At 41.2% G+C, this 18,560-nt stretch overlaps 1 protein-coding gene across 1 annotated transcript in view; it reads right to left on the bottom strand.

The window, feature by feature from the left end:
- UBE2H (ubiquitin conjugating enzyme E2 H) overlaps nucleotides 1-13,454 on the bottom strand; it is a 47,451-nt gene extending 33,997 nt beyond the window's left edge. The window contains exon 1 of the mRNA XM_063448309.1: nucleotides 13,046-13,454. Within this exon, the coding sequence (XP_063304379.1) occupies nucleotides 13,046-13,098 (53 nt within the window). The 5' untranslated portion in view covers nucleotides 13,099-13,454. The remainder of the gene's footprint in view (nucleotides 1-13,045) is intronic.
- Nucleotides 13,455-18,560: the final 5,106 nt, after the last annotated feature.

The raw sequence follows: 18,560 nt of genomic DNA, 5'->3' as shown, positions 1-18,560 counted from the left end.
AATCCAATGGCTTGTCCGTTGCCCATTTCAAGATACTGAATTTCAGAGTTGTGCAATTCAAAGAAATCACAAATTGCCCAAACTTCAGATAACCCAATTTGTTGAAGACAGGGTATCAGTGTGATAAAATTAATTACAACTTATATATAGAGTTAACCACAAACATTTATCTCCATGATCATCACGCTTTTACCACAAAGTGGTAAATAAAGAGGTATTTACTGCCTTTGATCTGACAATACAGTATTTACATTTAATGGAACAAAAATCTGGGTTTAACCCCTTAAGGACCGGACTGTTTTTGCGATGTTGTACATTTGCGACCAGGCATCTTTTTACACTTTTGTGGTGTTTGTGTTTAGCTGTAATTTTCCGCTCTCTCATTTACGATTCCCATACAAATTATATATTGTTTTTTTCAGGACAAAAGGGGCTTTCTTTACATACCATTATTTATATAATCTCATGTAATTTAATTTTAAAAAAAATGAAAAAATATGATGAAAATTGAAAGAAATACATGTTTTTTGACTTATGTGAAAAATATTTTACTCATCTACAAAAGCGAATAAAAAAAAAACTGCTAAATAGATTCAAAATGTTGTCCTGAGTTTAAAAATACCCAGTGTTTACATGCTTTTTGCTATTTTATTGCATGTTATAGGGCTATAAGTACAAGTAGGATATTGTGGTTTCAAAACATACATTTTTAAAATGTATCAATAGTGACATTGTAACATTATTATCTGTCATAAATCTCTTAATAACACCCCACATGTACATATTTTTGTTTAAAGTAGACAACCCAGGGTATTCAATATGGGGTATGTCCAGACTTTTTTAATAGCCACTTAGTCGCAAACACTGGCCAAAGTTAGCGTTCATATTTGTTTGTGTGTGAAAAAAGTAAAAAACTAAATTGAACGCAAATTTTGGCCAGTGTTTGTGACTAAGTGGTTACTAAAAAAGACTGGACATACCCCATTTGCAATACCTTGGGTTGTCTTCTTTTGCAAATGGTATGCCATCATGGGGGTAATTCTCATTCCTGGGCTACCATACGCTCTCAAAGGCAACGTAACCAACATGGCCATTTTCAATGTAAAAATATTTGACCCATATATTTGACCCTGTAACTTTCAAAAACACTATAAAACCTGTACATGGGGGGTACTGTTATACTCAGAAGACTTTGCTGAACACAAATATTAGTGTTTCAAAACTGGAAAATGTATCACAACAATTATATCATCAGTAAAAGTGGTGTTTGTGTGTGAAAAAACAACACTTTCACTGACAATATCATCGCTGTGATATGGTTTATCGTTTTGAATCACTAATATTTTTGTTCAGCGAAGTCTCCCGAGTAAAACAGTACCCCCCATGAACAGGTTTTAGGGTGTCATAGAAAGTTACAGGGTAAAATACAGTGCTAGCAAATTAAATTCTCTGCAATTTCGGCCTGGGTTTGCAGGCAGGTCCCTCAAATTGCAATCAATAAAATTACTTAATTATGCAAAAATATTACATAAATTACACACGTAGAATTTAAATATATATGCACATTTATATATTTGAAGTCTACATGTATATTTATATAATTATTTACGTAATTTTGTATATGGATATATATATTTCATATTCTTTTTATTTATTTATATATACATAGATATATATATACACACAATTTCATTCTAAGTGTATTTTGATATAAATATATATATATTAATATCAAAATACAGTTAGAATAAAATTTCATATAGATATAATTTTTTTTTCAATTTTTATTATTATTTTTACATTTTTAAATTTAATTAAAATCACTTATTTGTATTTTATAATTATATACACAATATATATAGTTATTATATATATGATATATACACGTGTGTAATTTAATTATAAGTGTATTTTTATATTAATATATGTACATATTAATATAAAAATACACTTAGCATGACATTATATATATATATATGATATATAGACATATTATATAGGTATAATATATGTCTATATATCATATATACACACACACACATATATAATTATTTTTTATTAACTAACTTAATTATTTTTTTTCTTTGATTTTACACTGGCAGGGAGACAGCCTGTCAGCACAGACAGTCCCCCTGCAGGCAGACACATGGACACCTATTGTGACCATGTGGTCGCTCTGTTGAGCGATCACATGGCCCCAGGGGTCCTAATTCGCCATGGGGAGACTGTCTGGGCTGCAGGCAGTCTCCCCACACCGGGAGCACCGCCGATCGCCGCCGGGGGAACGACGGCGATTGGGTAAGTACATTGCACCGTTAGGACGGTTCAGGACCGTCACCGGTCGGCAACGCAAAAATGCCGATGACTGTCCTGAACCATCCTCGGTCCTTAAGGGGTTAAATCTATAAATACAACTTCTTGATTCAATGCATCACTATGAAGAAGTGCTGATTGGCCAAAATGGCATTTGACCCCGCCCCCATCCCACCCTAAATGAAGGCATTGGATTGGCTAAAAATCGGCAAGTCTGATGTCATCAAGGAGGCAGATCAGGGGCAGGGCAAGTGCCGGCAAACCTGCGCGATGCAGGAAATAAGGAGAGTTTTAATTTGTTTTAAAGGGGTGTAAGGGGGGGGAGGGAGGGGGCATGTTTGTGTTCCTGACCCTATAGTGTTCCTTTAATATAACATTTGCAGGAGCTGAAAGGCTTACAGTGGGACAGTCAGTTCTCTGGAAGTGACAGTTTATTCTCCTAACTCAACAAATGTTATTGAATCATTTACTATTGTGAGAAATAAATTGGAATATATATTATTTTGGATTGGGAAACTGGCAGAGATTCTTTGTTTCCTAGGGTGGAAACTTTTAGCACGGAGGATTTACATACAGATGTTAAAAAAAACAGATAAAATTTGTATCTTGTAATACCTTTTTTATTGGACTAAATTTTTTAATGACAAGCTTTTGGGACAGCTAAGCCTCCTTTGTGGACATCAGAATTGATGAACTCAGCCAATGACAATGCTTTCCCTGCTTTAATGCTGGGTGATGCGCATCTTGCTTCCCATCAGTCATTTATTGACTAAGAGCATAAACTTTCAGCCCATGAATTAGCATTAGATAGCTTAGACACACAGAATTAACATTAGCCAGCTCTTGACCTTGGCAGCATCAGCAGCTTGTCCAGAGCAAGTTACAAAACTGTATCAAACTGAAAGACGCCAAACACCATGACTACTTCAAAATACTAGTGGTTATGGTGCTTAGAGAGTCAAATCAGAGTCCAAAATGGAGTAATGCCTACTCAATTAAGCCGTCAATGCTAAATTGAATGGTAAAAGGTTTTTAAAGACAGGATTGTGATGAATGCAAAGTAAAGCTGGTACTAAAGAAATTAAACGAGATGAAGTGTAGGTGAAGTTACACTACATGCATTTTGTTGGTGGCGGAGACACTATCACTATGTGTGCTTTCAGAGATGACAACAAAATGAAGATTTCTTTTGATATTAAACGACACATACCAAGAAGAACACACTTCATCAGTCCTTCCGTCGAAAAGCAATTTCTGTTTTTAATGGAGGAATTCAAAGTTTGACATATTTCCTAGATTACTTCATAGTTTTCACACTGTATAATGTGCATAAATTAACCTACCACAAGGGCTTATGGAATATTAAACAGCACAAGACATACATTAGTGAAAGAAAACATGAATTAAGCTATTCTTACAAGTTAAAGGGACTCTGTGCACAAGAACCACTACAGCTTCAAATGAGACAGCAGCCTGGGGACCGCGGTCTGCAGCTTCTGATCGCAGTGACAGGCTGACACATGGAGCCGGCCGCATTCTCCTACAGCAGATCGCGGGCGGGGGGGGCATGCCTGGCCCCCCAGGCAGCCCCCGGTGCCTGGGGACGGCGGACTGCAGCTTCTGATCGCAGTGACAGGCTGTCACTGCGATCGGTATTTACCATGTGTCAGCAGATTTGAAATCGGCTGACACATGGAGCCAGCGGCATTCTCCTTCAGCAGATTGCGGTCGGGGGACATGCCTGGTCCCCCAGGCAGCCCCCCTGGGGTCAGTGACCGCGATCTGCACTGTCAGGCTGCAGTCTGATCACACTGACAGGCTGCCATAGCCTGGTAGTGCGATCAGTGTTACTATGTGTCAGCCTATTGGCTGACACATGTAACTGCAGCCATTAGCCCCCTACAAATCGCGGTGGGGGGCATGCCTGTACCACCAAGGCACTCCCCCTGTGGCCAATTACCGCGATCTGTAGGAGGTGATCACAGTGACAGCCAGTCACTGTGATCACTGTTAGTATGTGTCAGCCAATGATCTCAGATTACTGGCTGACACATTGTCTCTGCCCCTCTCCTCACCTCACTTCGATCTGAGAGAGAGGCAGAGAGATCTTTGCTTTTGCAGCTCCTGTGAAAAACAAAGTTTTAAAAAAATTTTAACGTTTTAAAATATATATTTTATTTAACCCTTTCAGTGCTGATCACAGCATATTACTGTAATCAACCTGATTAGGGCATTTATTTATTAGTTTTTTTGGGCCCTTTGTGTCAGTCGCAGCAACCCAAATCTCCCTTAACCCTTTCCCCGCTGCCGTGATCACTATACTGTACAGTTTATCTGCTGTACAGTACTGTATCAGTGATCACTGATCAGAGGGCTCTCTGATCAGACTGACTTTTTTTAGGGTTATTTTTATAGATCTAAAAATAACCCTTTCAGTGTACTGATTGTAGCTGCCTATACGGTGATCAGTACATTTATATTATTTTTTGAGGGCGGGTGGTAGGTGTTAGGCAGGTAGATAATTACTCACTTTAGTATATAAATTAATTAATTTGTCCCCCTAGAATGGCACGTCGCAACTCAGCCGAGGAGGCGTATGCCATTCTGGCAGGCAGTGATAGTGACACTGCAAGACAGTGACACTATCACTGCCTCTGACATTGAGCCCTCAAGTGATGGTGCCCCACCACTCACAAGAGGATGCTCAGCAAGCCCAATGCCAGGTGGAGACTGGGTGCCTCCAAATATGATGGCCCCAGAAATACCGCCGTTCACTGTTACACCTGGCATCACTGTAACAGTGGACGACTGCAAGCCAATTCGTTTTTTTGAGCTCTTTATGTCAGACGATATATTTGAGCTCATGGCTCAGCAAACAAATTTGTTTCCTATGCAGTATCTCTCTGCACATCCGGGGTCCCATCATGGTCGCATGAATATGTGGAGACCCACGGATGTCGCAAAGATGAAGCGGTTTTGGGCTTTAACCCTAGTGATGGGTATTGTTAAAAAGCCCAGTATCAGGTCCTACTGGAGCAAGCAACGCATCCTGGCTACGCCTCTTTTCCCTGAGGTTATGTTGAGGGATCGCTACCTGCAACTGTTCCGATTCCTTCATTTTAATGATAACTCACTGTGTCCACCTAGAAACGACCCACTGTTTGACAGGCTATATAAAATTCGGCCCTTTATCCAACTCCTGTCAGACAGATTTTCTGAACATTATGTCCCAGATAAAGATATTTCAATTGACGAGTCCCTTATGAAGTTTAAAGGTCGACTGCTATTTAAGCAATATATTCCATCTAAGCGATCCCGATATGGCGTTAAATTTTATAAATCATGCGAATCCTGTACTGGTTACACATGGGCGTTTCGCATTTACCAGGGGAAGGATAGCCATCTTGACCCACCAGGATGCCCTGATTCTGTGGGTACAAGTGGCAAGATTGTTTGGGATCTAATCCTTCCCTTGCCACTGGGCAGACTAGATGGGCCGAATGGTTCTTATCTGCCGTCACATTCTATGTTTCTATGTTTCTATGTTGTTGAATAAGGGATATAGGCTATGGGTTGACAATTATTATACCAGTACAGAATTATTTAAAAATTTATATTGTTTTGAAACCCTAGCCTGTGGCACAGTGAGGAAGAATCGCAGGGGTTTCCCCCAAGCACTGGCAAGAGGCAGAAGCAGTAGAGGTTCCTCTTCAGCTCTCCGCCAGGATGAGTTGCTTGCTCTTCGCTTCAGAGATAAGAAAGATGTATACATGCAGTCTACGATGCATGACGAAAGTACAGTGCCAGTGTCTGTGAGAGGTAGCACTGAGCATCTGGAAAAGCCGAAGTGCATTGTAGACTACAGCAAGTTTATGGGGGTAGTAAACTTGGCTGACCAATGCATACAGCCCTATCTGGTGAACCGAAAAACTAGGACCTGGTACAAGAAAATTGCAATCTACGTGAGCCAGATTGCAATTTTCAATGCCTATGTCCTCTATACAAAAGAGGTCATAGGTAGGCCCTGCCCTTTCCTCGAATTCACATTAAGCCTTTTGTCCCGTATGTTATTTACCCAGCCCCCCCAATCCCACTTTGGAATCAGGAGATCTCCAAAGACTTTGTGGCAAACACTTCCCTTCCCGAATCCCACCCACCCCTAGTAAAAAAGCTCCCCAAAGAAAGTGCCATGTTTGCTAAAAGAAAGGAGTCCGAAAGGACTCCAGTTATTATTGTCCAACCTGCCCATCTCTACCCGCCCTCTGCATAACAGACTGTTTCAAAGTCTACCATACAGAGCTGAACTTCTGAATCACTCTGTATGGGACTTTGGCAGTTTGTTTGCTTGATTTCCCTGGATTTCTGACCTCTGCTTGTCCTGACTACGCTTTGTTAGCTACCTGTACCGACCCATTGGCTTGTTTTACCGACTACTCTGACTTCTGGATTCCCCTGACCTTGGCCTGTCCCTGTTTACGCTAGCCATTCTAAATTGGCTACACCAAACAACTCAAAATACTACATTTTTAGTACTTGAAATGTGACTTCCCAATAAAAAAATATTCAAAGGGTTAATGCTGTGATTAGCACTAAAAGGGTTACAAAAAATAGTTTGTTTTTTTACTTCTCAAACTTTTCACAGTGACTAGGTGATATCAAAGATCTCTCTGCCTCTCTCTGCCTCCAGATCAAAGTGTATGTGGGGTACTGTTCTATTCATGTGATATAATAAAAACCTGGAAACATTGTACATGTGGGTACTGTTATATTCAAAAGACAGTGTTAAATCAAAATACTAAGTCTCTAGTGCACTAACGAACATCAGGATTATGACATTTCCAGTGAAAATGCTATTTATCTGATTAAAAAGACAAAAATCAAAGTAGAAATCGCTACATGGGCCCAGCATTTCTGTTAAAATGGATAGACCAAACATCTCAAATTATGCCATTTGTTATACTCTGGGGTGCCTACTTTTGAAAATGGTTTGCCATAACGGTGGGAATGTTATTACCCAGGCTGCCATACTCTCTGAAAAGCTACATAGGCCCAGAAAATAATTTTGGCAAACTTACAAGCTGAAAGGGCATCTAATATATTTCGCCCTGTGACTTATAAGTAAAATCTGAAATAATAGTACGTGGGGGTACCGTTATATTCAGAAGACAGTGTTAAATCAAAATCCCAAGTCTCTAGTGCACTAACTAATATCTGTATTATGACATTTCCAGTGAAAATGCAATTTATCTGATTAAAAAGACAAAAATCAAAGTACATCGCTACATGGGCCCAGCATTTCTGTTAAAATGGCTAGACCAAACATCTCAAATTATGCCATTTGTTATACTCTGGGGTGCCTACTTTTAAAAAAAAAAATGGTATGCCATAATAGTGGAAATGTTATTACCCAGGCTGCCATGCTCTCTCAAAGGCGAGAGACCCAGAAAATCACTTTGTCAAATTGCCAACTTTGAAAAGGACATCTAATATTTTTGTCCCCATGACTTCCCCCCCAAAACAGAAAATCTAGTACATGGGGGTACTGTTACATTCAGGAGACAATGTTAAATACAAATAGTGAGGCTTTGTTGCAATAACTCATATCAGGAATATGAAATGTCCTGTGAAAATTTAGTTCATGTAGGTGAAAAAGCACAAATAAAGCTATAACCGCTATGTGGGCCCTTCATTTCTGATAAAGTGGTTAGACCAAACATCTTGCAATGCACTATTTATTATACTCTGGGTTGCCTACTTTTGAAAATGGTATGCCATAATAGTGGAAATGTTATTACCCAGGCTGCCATGCTCTCTCAAATGCGATATAGGCCCAGAAAATCACTTTGCCAAATTTCAATGTAATAAAGCATAAATGGATAAGCCGTATGTATGACCCTGTAACTTTCCAAAACCCCTTAAAACCTATACATGGGGGGTAGCATGGCGCTCGTGAGACATCACTGAACAGAACTAGGAGTGTTTCAGGGCAGTAAACTATATACCAACAATAATATCAGTGAAAGTACAGATTTTATGTGAAAAATGCAAAAAAAAACGCTAACTTTGGCTAGGGTTTGTGCCCAAGTGGCTACTACAAAAGACTGGGCATACCCCATTTTGAATACCCTGGGATGTCTAATTTTTCAAATGGTATCCCATGATGGGGGTAATTTTCATTTCTGGGCTGCCATACGGTATCATATCATCCATCTTTATGAGCTCAGCAAACGCAATGCTTTCCTATAGGAAAGCATGAGGTTATTGTGCAAGCACGGAAGAATGCCACACTGTGCCAATCTACGACTGTTTATAGGGATGCATTGAATTAATGCATTTCCATGGGAAACAATCAGTGCAGAGCGTGGAGAGACTGAAGGTAGGTGCTGCACACCACTAGTGGCCATCTGAATAACTCACTAAATAGGTTACTTTTCTATGAAAAGGCAGTGTTTGCATTGGAAAGTCTGCAAGCACAGGCTATAGACACCAGAACCACTATATTAAGCTGATGACTATAGTGTCCTTTAACAATTTTATTTTTGTCATAGGAAAATAAAGCTTTGTTAGTTTAAAAAAAAAGACAAAAAAAATGGTTCCTAACTTTTTTAGCTGGCTCCTAGATTTAAAGTAAATAAGTCTAGGCCTGTGATACGTCAGGATTGTTACAGAATTATAAAATGCTCAACTAAAAGCTTAGCTATAGCAGAAGAAAAAAGTAAAACCACAAGAGCAGCAGGTAAGGCAGCTTAGAAAGCATTTCATGGTAACACAGGGAGTCTCCTCCAGCACAGGCCATTATGTAAAGTTATCCGACTCCTGTCCCTGGGAGACTGCTCTATTGCAGAGATCCGAGACCCATAATTAGGCATAGATTGTTACGTGTAGTTATACCAGCGCTCTGGGACTACAGAAACCTACTTCCAAGCACTGAGTCAGTGTTGAAGGCGATGACAAGTGAGAGTGAGGATCGCTGGAGGTATGCAGCCCAGGTGAATTGTAGAGAGACATTGGTGTGCGTACAGCTCAGCAGGTCATTTATAATCTAATGGAAACCTCACCACATTTCCAGAGTTACAAACTAAAGGAATACAAAATCCAGGACCTACTTCAGATATATTCAATTAGGGATTATGCCTCACGAGAAGTTATGAGAGAAACGCACCCACCACCTCTCCTGTAGCCTTTCAAATACCTATTTTTCGCCAACTAGCTTCTTTAATTTTTAATAGACCAATCCCCTTGGAGTGTGTTTTCTAAACTGCTGGAGGGTCTCGCCTCCCATGAGAGAAAGTTATTGAGTAGGATAATGCTGGCAGCCCAGAGACCCATTGCCCAGTGTTGGTTTAAAGATAGGTCTCCTGCAGTGGAATGTGAGATATCCAAAATAAAATATAACTATCTCAGACAAGCTCACAGCACATGTCAGATATTTAATGAATTTCAAAAGGTATGGAAATTATGGGGAGATTTTTCCAATAAACCCTATGATGTATATGTGGTGCTTCTCCTCAGTGGCAACGGTACCCTTCCTCCAGCTTTTCTTAAATCTATCTTTTCGCTCTATCCACTTATAATTTGAGGGCATAGTCCCCTTTCTTTGAAACCGTTCTTAAAACTGTAAAACTGCAAGCTGGCATTGCATTTTGTTCTATGTGACTGTTAAATGCATTGTGTGTGTCAGTGAGTGTGTGTCTTGTGTTGCTAGCATCAAAAACAAAAAAAGTTTTACATTTTATCTATAGTTTCAATCATAGGGAAGGGGTTTGTTTTATTAGTCTAATACCATATACTTTGGATAACAGCAGAGGCATTGTAGGTGTACAGGACGTAAGCATATATTAATATCTTCTAAATCCATCACTTGCTAGCAGCACAAAAACAATGATTTCAGATTTGTCCAGTGGTTCATGTATGAGGTTCCCCATTGCAACCATTTTGGTAAAGCTTTACTACTTTGAAAAAAATTAAAAAAAATTGATTGGATTCATAATAAAAGCAAACAAAACACAGCAGACGTAAAACATCCTGCCAGGCCAGTCTGCCTCTGTATATAAAACATGTTCCTTTGTCATTTGATCAGCTGTTCCCTTCAGCCCACCCCTCTCCTGCTTCCGGGTAGTAACAGAGCATCCAATCATCTGCCAGGCAAGCTGACAAAACAAGCAGCTCAGCACTCCTGTGCTGCTGTAGTAATATGCAACAGTTTACAAGGAAGTTACCATTAAGTGTTTACTATGGGCCATTCCTTTATTTTTTTCCCATTGATTTCTTTTCAATTGATTATATGAAACTGCAGAGGAGATTGTTTTTGTTAATATCTTCAATTGTTAGGCTAGCTTCAAAACTATATTTAAGTTACTTGCATTAGAATATAATAAAATGATTTTAAACTGTCTGATACTGGAAGCATGAAAACTAGATTTATATTTACATAGAAAAGCAGTTTAGAACAGCTTAACTGATACATGTACAATAAAATGGTTCAAGAGTTAATCTGCACTTAAAAAGAGGTGGTTTGGGAGGGGGTGAAGTGTTCAGTGAGTCAGAATTTCTGCAGGCTGGTTGTCATTACCAAGCCCAAAACATTTCCACCTCGATATTAAACAGCCTTGGTCGCTCAGACAAAGGTAACAATGTAATGAATGATTAACCCTTCTCAGAGATTGAGCGAAGGATTGCACTTTATATTTAAACTATACACTGAAAGCTGAGATTGAAAAGCATTTATGGGATATAAAAAGCAAAATATAAATACAATCAAAAATGCCTATGACACAGCATCTGATACACAAAAGGTCTGCTTTGTGGCAAATACCGTCAGGACAAGCAGCAAAAACAGGGAGATCCAACATTCCTTCAAGCATGTTGGGCCTTTTACTCCAAAACCCTGAACAACCAAAACCCTGAACAACCAACACCACCCCTTTCACCACACAGTCACTTAACTTGTCAAGCCTAACACAAACATCTTCTGTCCTTCACTACAAATACACCTAGGAATTAAGTCGGGGAGGGGGGGTGGGTGAGGGGGGGTTAGCTTTTAGAGTAAAATATAAGGGCGGAATAGAGGTGAGGGAAGAAAAACAACTACAGTAACTCCTGTTATGCCACGAAGACCCTCTTCACACAAATCCTATCACCCCACTGGAGCCAGGCAGCCCCCTCTGAGAGGGTATAAAAGCCTATCATTAACCCTTTCATGTATACGAGTGATTGCATGACCGTGTTAATTCAGGTAGCTCAAGATGTTTAGCCCTTTGTACTTAAAGAAGAATAAAATTAGCTTTAAACAGGACAGACATTTATTGGAATCTGAATTACCTTCAGATAGGTTTGAACAAAAACTTTTTTCAGTGCTAAAAAGGCCTGCAATGCAGACCTGACAAACCCAGTAGGATTGTAGGTGTTGACTTAATGCAATGTCATTTTCAAATAGCACACTGAATGAAGGTGAAAAAAATGAACAAAGAAACAGACATTTTAATATCCTCTCTTGTTTAATGTTCTAATTTGACAATATACTGCCTTGATTAAACTCATGACTGCAAAATGTAAGAACAGGCAAATCATAAGCTCTGCATCACACTGCACATTCTATTATTGGTGACAATACAGTGTGGATTTGTGATAATTTGAGGTTTTCAACTGTAGCTTGCCTTTCCTTCAGCATAAATAGATTGGCATGACACCCACAGACTTAAAGTCTTTTGTCTGCTGTCTTTCAACAAACCTAAGAAGGAAAACCATTCAGATTGGGGTGGGGGTAGTAGGGACAGTCTGCTTCAGAATAATGTCCCCATACAGGTGTAAAAATATATATATATTTTAGCAGCTGACATTTTCAGTAATATACCAAACCCACTTAAATTATCCACCCAACGAGATTGGCTCATAAGTCTTTCTAGAAGGAACAATGGCTGTATACTAAAGAAAAGCCTGTAACAAACATGTATAGGGATCTGCATAATCAGGTTAGCATTGGAATTTACACACATCAAAACCATAAGAGGGGTACCATGCCTGGGAAGACAGGGTATATAGAGAATGTTTACAGTTTATTAAAGCACAATAGCTGTGCAGCTGAAACATTAAAGGGCCCATTCCTTGTCTAAACAAAACTAACCCTTCCCCCTCAGTGAGGCCTACAAGCCTTGACAGACAGGGGCTCCTATTACTGGACTGCCAGCACCCTAAAATAATACGTATTAAAGCTGAAAGCCATCAGAATCTCACATAGATAAAGATATTTACAAAGAGACAAAGAAGTCAACTTACAAATTCGCCAAAACTGTGAACTACCAATACCTAAATAACTAGACACGCACGAAAATAGACACATTAAACACAGGTAGTATTAGATGTGTTAAATAACAATACCAATGCAGATCACAGACATGTTGTGCAGAACCCCCATATATACTAAAATAGGACTAAGCCCCAATGTGACTATATAGGGCAACAGTAGACAGCAGACACAGATCTGGCCATGCAGTAACACTATGTACCCCACAGCTATTTAAATACCCCATATATATATATATATAGATTATGGTGGTTATAGTATATCTGATCACACAATCAATATTTTACATCACACTTTTCTCCCCCTCTCCCACCCCCAGAGTATTACCTGCCAGACACCATATTACCCACTATCTGTCTGCGTCACGGGGCTCTCAGCCCTTCCACCCGGGCTAATGCCCCACACTCGGTAGCCCCCCTTGAAGGATACAGTTTGACCACATCAGTGTCCATCCGCCTCTTGCCCGGGCTGGGAGATGACATGGCTGCAGCTCCCACCCGGGGTGTCCCTCTCCGCTGCAAGCACAGGGCTGAGGCCAGCCGGCAGGACGGTTAGCGGGGAGATGAGCCTCCCTCCCCGGGGCCCTGTGTGACAGCGGGGGCCGCTCACGGTCGGTGTTTATATGAGTGGCTGGGGGGCCGGGCTTCACTGTCGGTTCCCCCCCAGCCCCAGTATCCCGATGACTTGCTCCAGCCGCCGCCGCCTCCTGCTGCTGCTGTGCTGTTACGGGGGGCTCCCCCTGGGCTAATAAGCAATCATATAACCGTCTCCGACCGCTACTGTCACGTGACCTCGCCAGTAGTGACGCGCCGGTCGCGGAGGAAGACTTTAAAAACAAAGTGGGAGGAGCGTGGCTGGACCGCGAGGGGGCGGGACCAGGCGACTTGCGTCTCAAGCCTCTCTTCAAGAAACCAGATCCCGCCCACCTCTCATACTTTGTATAGACTTGAGTGTTAAATAAACATTCTGGAGGCCGCGCCCATTTTCAAGATGGCCGGGGGGGAATACCGAAGAGACTTCTGGGGGATGAAGTTTTTTTGTGTGTTTTTTCTTTTTCTTTTAAAGCTCCATTCTATTTTGATTACACTGTTTAGTAAAACTTAATCTATTGACAACCTCTTACAACAAAAACGTAGTAGATAATATATTTTTAATTAAAAATAGGCATATTTCAAAGGCAATTTCATATAGTCAATAATGAATTGCATTGCTTTAAAATATGTGTTTTACAACTATAAGCAAGCAGGAGTTAGCTGATTCGGTAATGTGTCCAATATGGCCTGTAACCCACTTCCAGCCTGGTTATTGTGACATGGCATGATGAGGTCATGTAACATGTGATGTGCCATATTCATGTCTGAACATGTTGTAAGGGCCCCTACACAAACAACACAGAGAGACTGGGCCCTCCTGCTCAACCTCTCTCTCTCTATTACTTGCTAGCTAGCTTCAAACTGATACAGAAAACACTAAATATAAACATGGAGAATATGGAGAAAGTCATAAAAAGTCTTTTTTTGACACCAGCAGTTTGGTTTAATAGTTTCTGACACTGGTTTGGCTAAAAATAGCGAGTATATGAATCATTTCAATGGTTATATAAAATATATATATATATATATATATATATATATACATACACACACACACACACACACACACACACATACACACAGCTAATTTTAAAACTCGACACAGAGTACCTGTACCTTAATTTTGAAAAACAAACAGGGTTGATGTGTAATGAAGACAACAGTCCAAAGTTTCCATATTATAAAATGCCTTACAAAAGTATGTATTTTTGTATAATCTACCCTAAATTAAACAGAACGGCCACTACTGAGATTTTTGCACAAGCACTATGGGTTCTGCTTTTACTTTACTAAAATTCTTACAAATTGTTATTTTTTATTTGCATCACACGAAGGCCATCACATGTAAATTGCATAAAATGACACTGAAGAAATACTGAAGCGCTTACTCAATCCTAGTATTTCTGTACATGAGTGTGCCAAGGGGCATCAATAGTGACCACGTCACCCTGAACACAGAAATACTGTAAGGATTAGTATGTGAGGAAACTAGTTATCAGGTGAGGGCTGGCAAGTCTATCGGTTAGCACAGTACTCCAGAAATGAGACAGCAGGCAGGAATAGTGCAGGTATTTTACTATCTCAGCACTATGTGTGTTTGTGCCTGGGCTGGGATATTTCCCAGCATTTGGGTCTGATCAGGCTGCCAGACTATGGTGTATATGTGTATATGTTGTCCATGGAGGTGTTTGGCAAGAGACTGTAGAGTGAGATTAGACACTGATAATGAAATCACCACCATAATAACTGTCATTGGTGGCAATTGAATTGCGAGAAATAAAGTCTGCATATTATAGACATGCACAGATCATATTGATGGAAGTTGCAGAGATATATGACGTCTCCAGCAGGCTCCAGCTGTCATACCTAAAGCAACACTGTCCATTTATATTTTCTGCAAAACCCCCAACGGTGACATGACTGCTTGCACAGTGGTTCCCATGCGGGAGAGAGGTAGAGCAGATATATTTAACTGAAACCCTCCCCTCATGGTACTGTCATCTTTTAATCTAGCCCTGGTGTCTTCAGTTGCCATGAGGTTTATTACAGAGGAATTATCGTCTATAGTATTTTTCGGGCTTGCACATTTAAATGCCTTGGACATTAGTTCTACTTCACTAGAGTAAATGCATATTTCCATTAACGGTTATATAATTTTATAATAGCTACTGGTAAAAAGAAAGATATGGCATGCAGAAGGGTCGGATTTACACTATTTGCTGTACCAAAGCCAATTTCCGCAAATTACCACCCACACTATTGTGGCGGGCTACTCGCTAGAGGATCTGAGTGTTACCGACAAGGCTCTCCTTTTTCATTTCAAAGTATTCCATTCAGCGCAATAACAGTGATTATATATAGTGATTATAACCCAGCAGAGTAGAGTAGAGTATAGCCGTGTTATAGCCTTTTCCCCCATGCATCAGCCAAGACTTGCTAGGAGAAAAACTGATTTTATTGTCACCAACACGGTCATTTATACCTGGATCCCCAGAATGGGGTCCCTATTTAATAGTACAATGATCCCGCCCTGGTGCCTCTGTGTCTAGAAGATAATTGTATTATCTTGCGCATAACTAATTATCTCCCGGATACAGAGGTTAGAACATAAAATATCCCCCAAAAAACATATTAAAATCCCACAGGAACCTCACATGTTATACATCCCCGGATAGCTCTGATCCGTGCACCCAGGTTTGCAAAATAGCACTCAGATCCATGGAGAATTGGGGGTAAAGATTTGAGCAATGTCCATACCCAAAAGAGTTCCATGATGAATGGGGCTTTGGCCGGCCAAATATCGGAGCTCCTGTGGACTGAAAAGGGGACATTCCCCTTGGCAATTGTTCACAATAGTCTCTAGTATATTCCCTCCAGAGAGCGCTCTTCTGGTTTTTCGGGAAGTGGGGTCAAACTGCAGTGAAAGTAAGCCGGGTGCAGTGACCAGTTGCGGCTGGTCAGAGGTCCATAGATTTTGGGTGTAAGTTCCGCCATAGTCTTTGCGTCTCTCTGGCTCCTGTACGCGGCCATTAGGGTAGGCGCTCTCAGTTGGTTGACGTGGAGGGCATGCAGAGAGAGCCAGGAGGTTAGGACAAAGTCTCTACGAAGGGAACAAATGGGGTATAGGCTATAGGGATTAGGCCCTTTTAGGGAGTGAGGTGCGTGGTTATTCCTGGCCTGGGCATGAGTGACTGGGTGTTGTGTCACACACACACACACACATATATATATATATATATACACAAAAAGTTTGGCGCATGTGACTAATCTTGCAATTGGAAGATAAGTGGGGCAGGCTTGTGGGAGTGTGGTGTATGTGGATACTGCTTGTGGGGTTGTGTGTGGGGGTGGAGGTTGCTTGTGTTGTTGCATGTAAGTGGGGATGCTACTTGTATAGTTTAGGACTGGAATAGCTGCTGTAGAGTATGCTTTTTGGGATAGGGGCAGAGTCATGTAAGCTCAGTGACAACCAGTCACCGTGATCACAGTAACAAGATGACAGCCAATGAATGGAAGCATTGGCTTTGTTCACTGATTCTATTTCTCTCTTCGCACACTGTGATCTGAGGCGAGAGAGATCTGTGTTACAAAGTGTCTTTGAAGTGTACTACATAGTATTCAATGGTTTTATTAAAAAAAAAACAACACTCATTAAAAGGACACTATAGTCAAAAAAAAACAAAAAAACCTGCAGCTTAATGTACTTATTCGGGTGTCTACAGCCTGTCCCTGCAGGCTTTTAGGTAAGCACAGTCTGTGTGTCTGTCAGTGTATGTGTGAATGTATGTATGTGTATGTCTGTTAGTATGTGTATGTTTGTTAGTGCATGCATGTGTGTGTGTGTTTGTGTCAGTGTGTGTGTGTATGAGTTTATGTATGCCTGTTAGTGTATGTGTGTGTATGAGTGATTCCAGCGTCCGGCGTGAGACATGCCGAACACACTGTGAGCGGAGCTGGCCTCGGATCCTGCACCACGTGGGCACAAATGACTAAGGGAGGTGGTGAGTTCTGCAGAAAACATCCAGTTGGCCTCAGTGGGCGTGGACTAAAGCCAACAGGGGAGTTCCTTTCTTCTCCCCTGCCAGCCCATGAAGGGCCACCCTTGCTGTACGCCCGCCTGGGTTGGTGAGGAGATCAAAGATCACTTAGTTCTAGCAAAGGGAGGGAAGGACCTGGGAGGCTCTGTGTTCTCCCCCCCCCCCCCCCCCCCTCCCGCAGGCTGGTCAGAGCATTGGCGCACATTACCATGGCAACGCTACAATACAGTGATGTGATCGCAGGAGGACAGGAAAGTCAGCCTGCAGCCGGAGGAGCTGTAGGCTAAAGTGAACATGCCACCACTGAATCACCAGGGCTTGCAGCATTATGTCCCCCCTCCCTGGTAAAAGGTAAAAAGAAGGGAGGGGGAGACATTAAGGTAAATGTTCACATCTCACCCACCTACACATAGCATAAACCCTATGCATCCTTCACACACACACACACACACAAACACACACTACACCCCTCACACACACACAGAGACTGCACCCTCACACACACTACACCCCTCACACACACACAGACTGCCCCTCACACATACACTGCCCCCTCACACACACACTGCGCCCTAAAACACCCACTGCCCCCTTCACACACACACTGCGCCCTCAAACACCCACTGCCCCCTTCACACACGCACTGCCGCCCTAACACACACACATACTGTCCCTCACACACGTACTGCACCCCTCAGACACGCACTGCCCCTTCACACAAGCACAGCAACTCTCACACACACACATCACCTCTCAAACACACACTGCACCCTTCACACACACACAACAACCTTCACACACACACATTGCACCATTTATCCACACACAGCACCCCTCAGACACACACAGCACCCTTCACACACACACTGCCCCCTCACACACACTGCACCTTTCACACACATACACACACCCTTCACACACAAACACGCACACACACATCACCCTTTACACATACAGCACCTCACAGACACACATAGGAAAAAAATAGAATAGAAAAAAATTCTAAAAAAAAAAAAAAAAAACTTGCGTTGGTGGGCAGTAAGGAAATGTTACCATCAACAAAGATACAAAAATGGGGGATTTGTATTAAAAGGTTGACTACCACTGGTATAGATGAATCCCTGATGAAAGTTAAGGGAAGAATACTTTTTAAGCAATATATTCCATCAAGCTTAGAAATTTATTTTACTTTAAAACCTTTAAAATCCATTAAATGACACTGTGCCCAAAACTCGCCAAGGTTTCCCTTAAAAGCTAAAATAAATATAGGCACAATGTCCTCTTTACACCATGATGAAGTGTTGGGCCTTTGGT

Source organism: Pelobates fuscus, chromosome 3, assembly GCF_036172605.1.
Source record: "Pelobates fuscus isolate aPelFus1 chromosome 3, aPelFus1.pri, whole genome shotgun sequence".
Classification (NCBI taxonomy): domain Eukaryota; kingdom Metazoa; phylum Chordata; class Amphibia; order Anura; family Pelobatidae; genus Pelobates; species Pelobates fuscus.
Note: the sequence above shows the minus strand (reverse complement) of the source record. Positions and strands in the feature narration are given on the sequence as shown.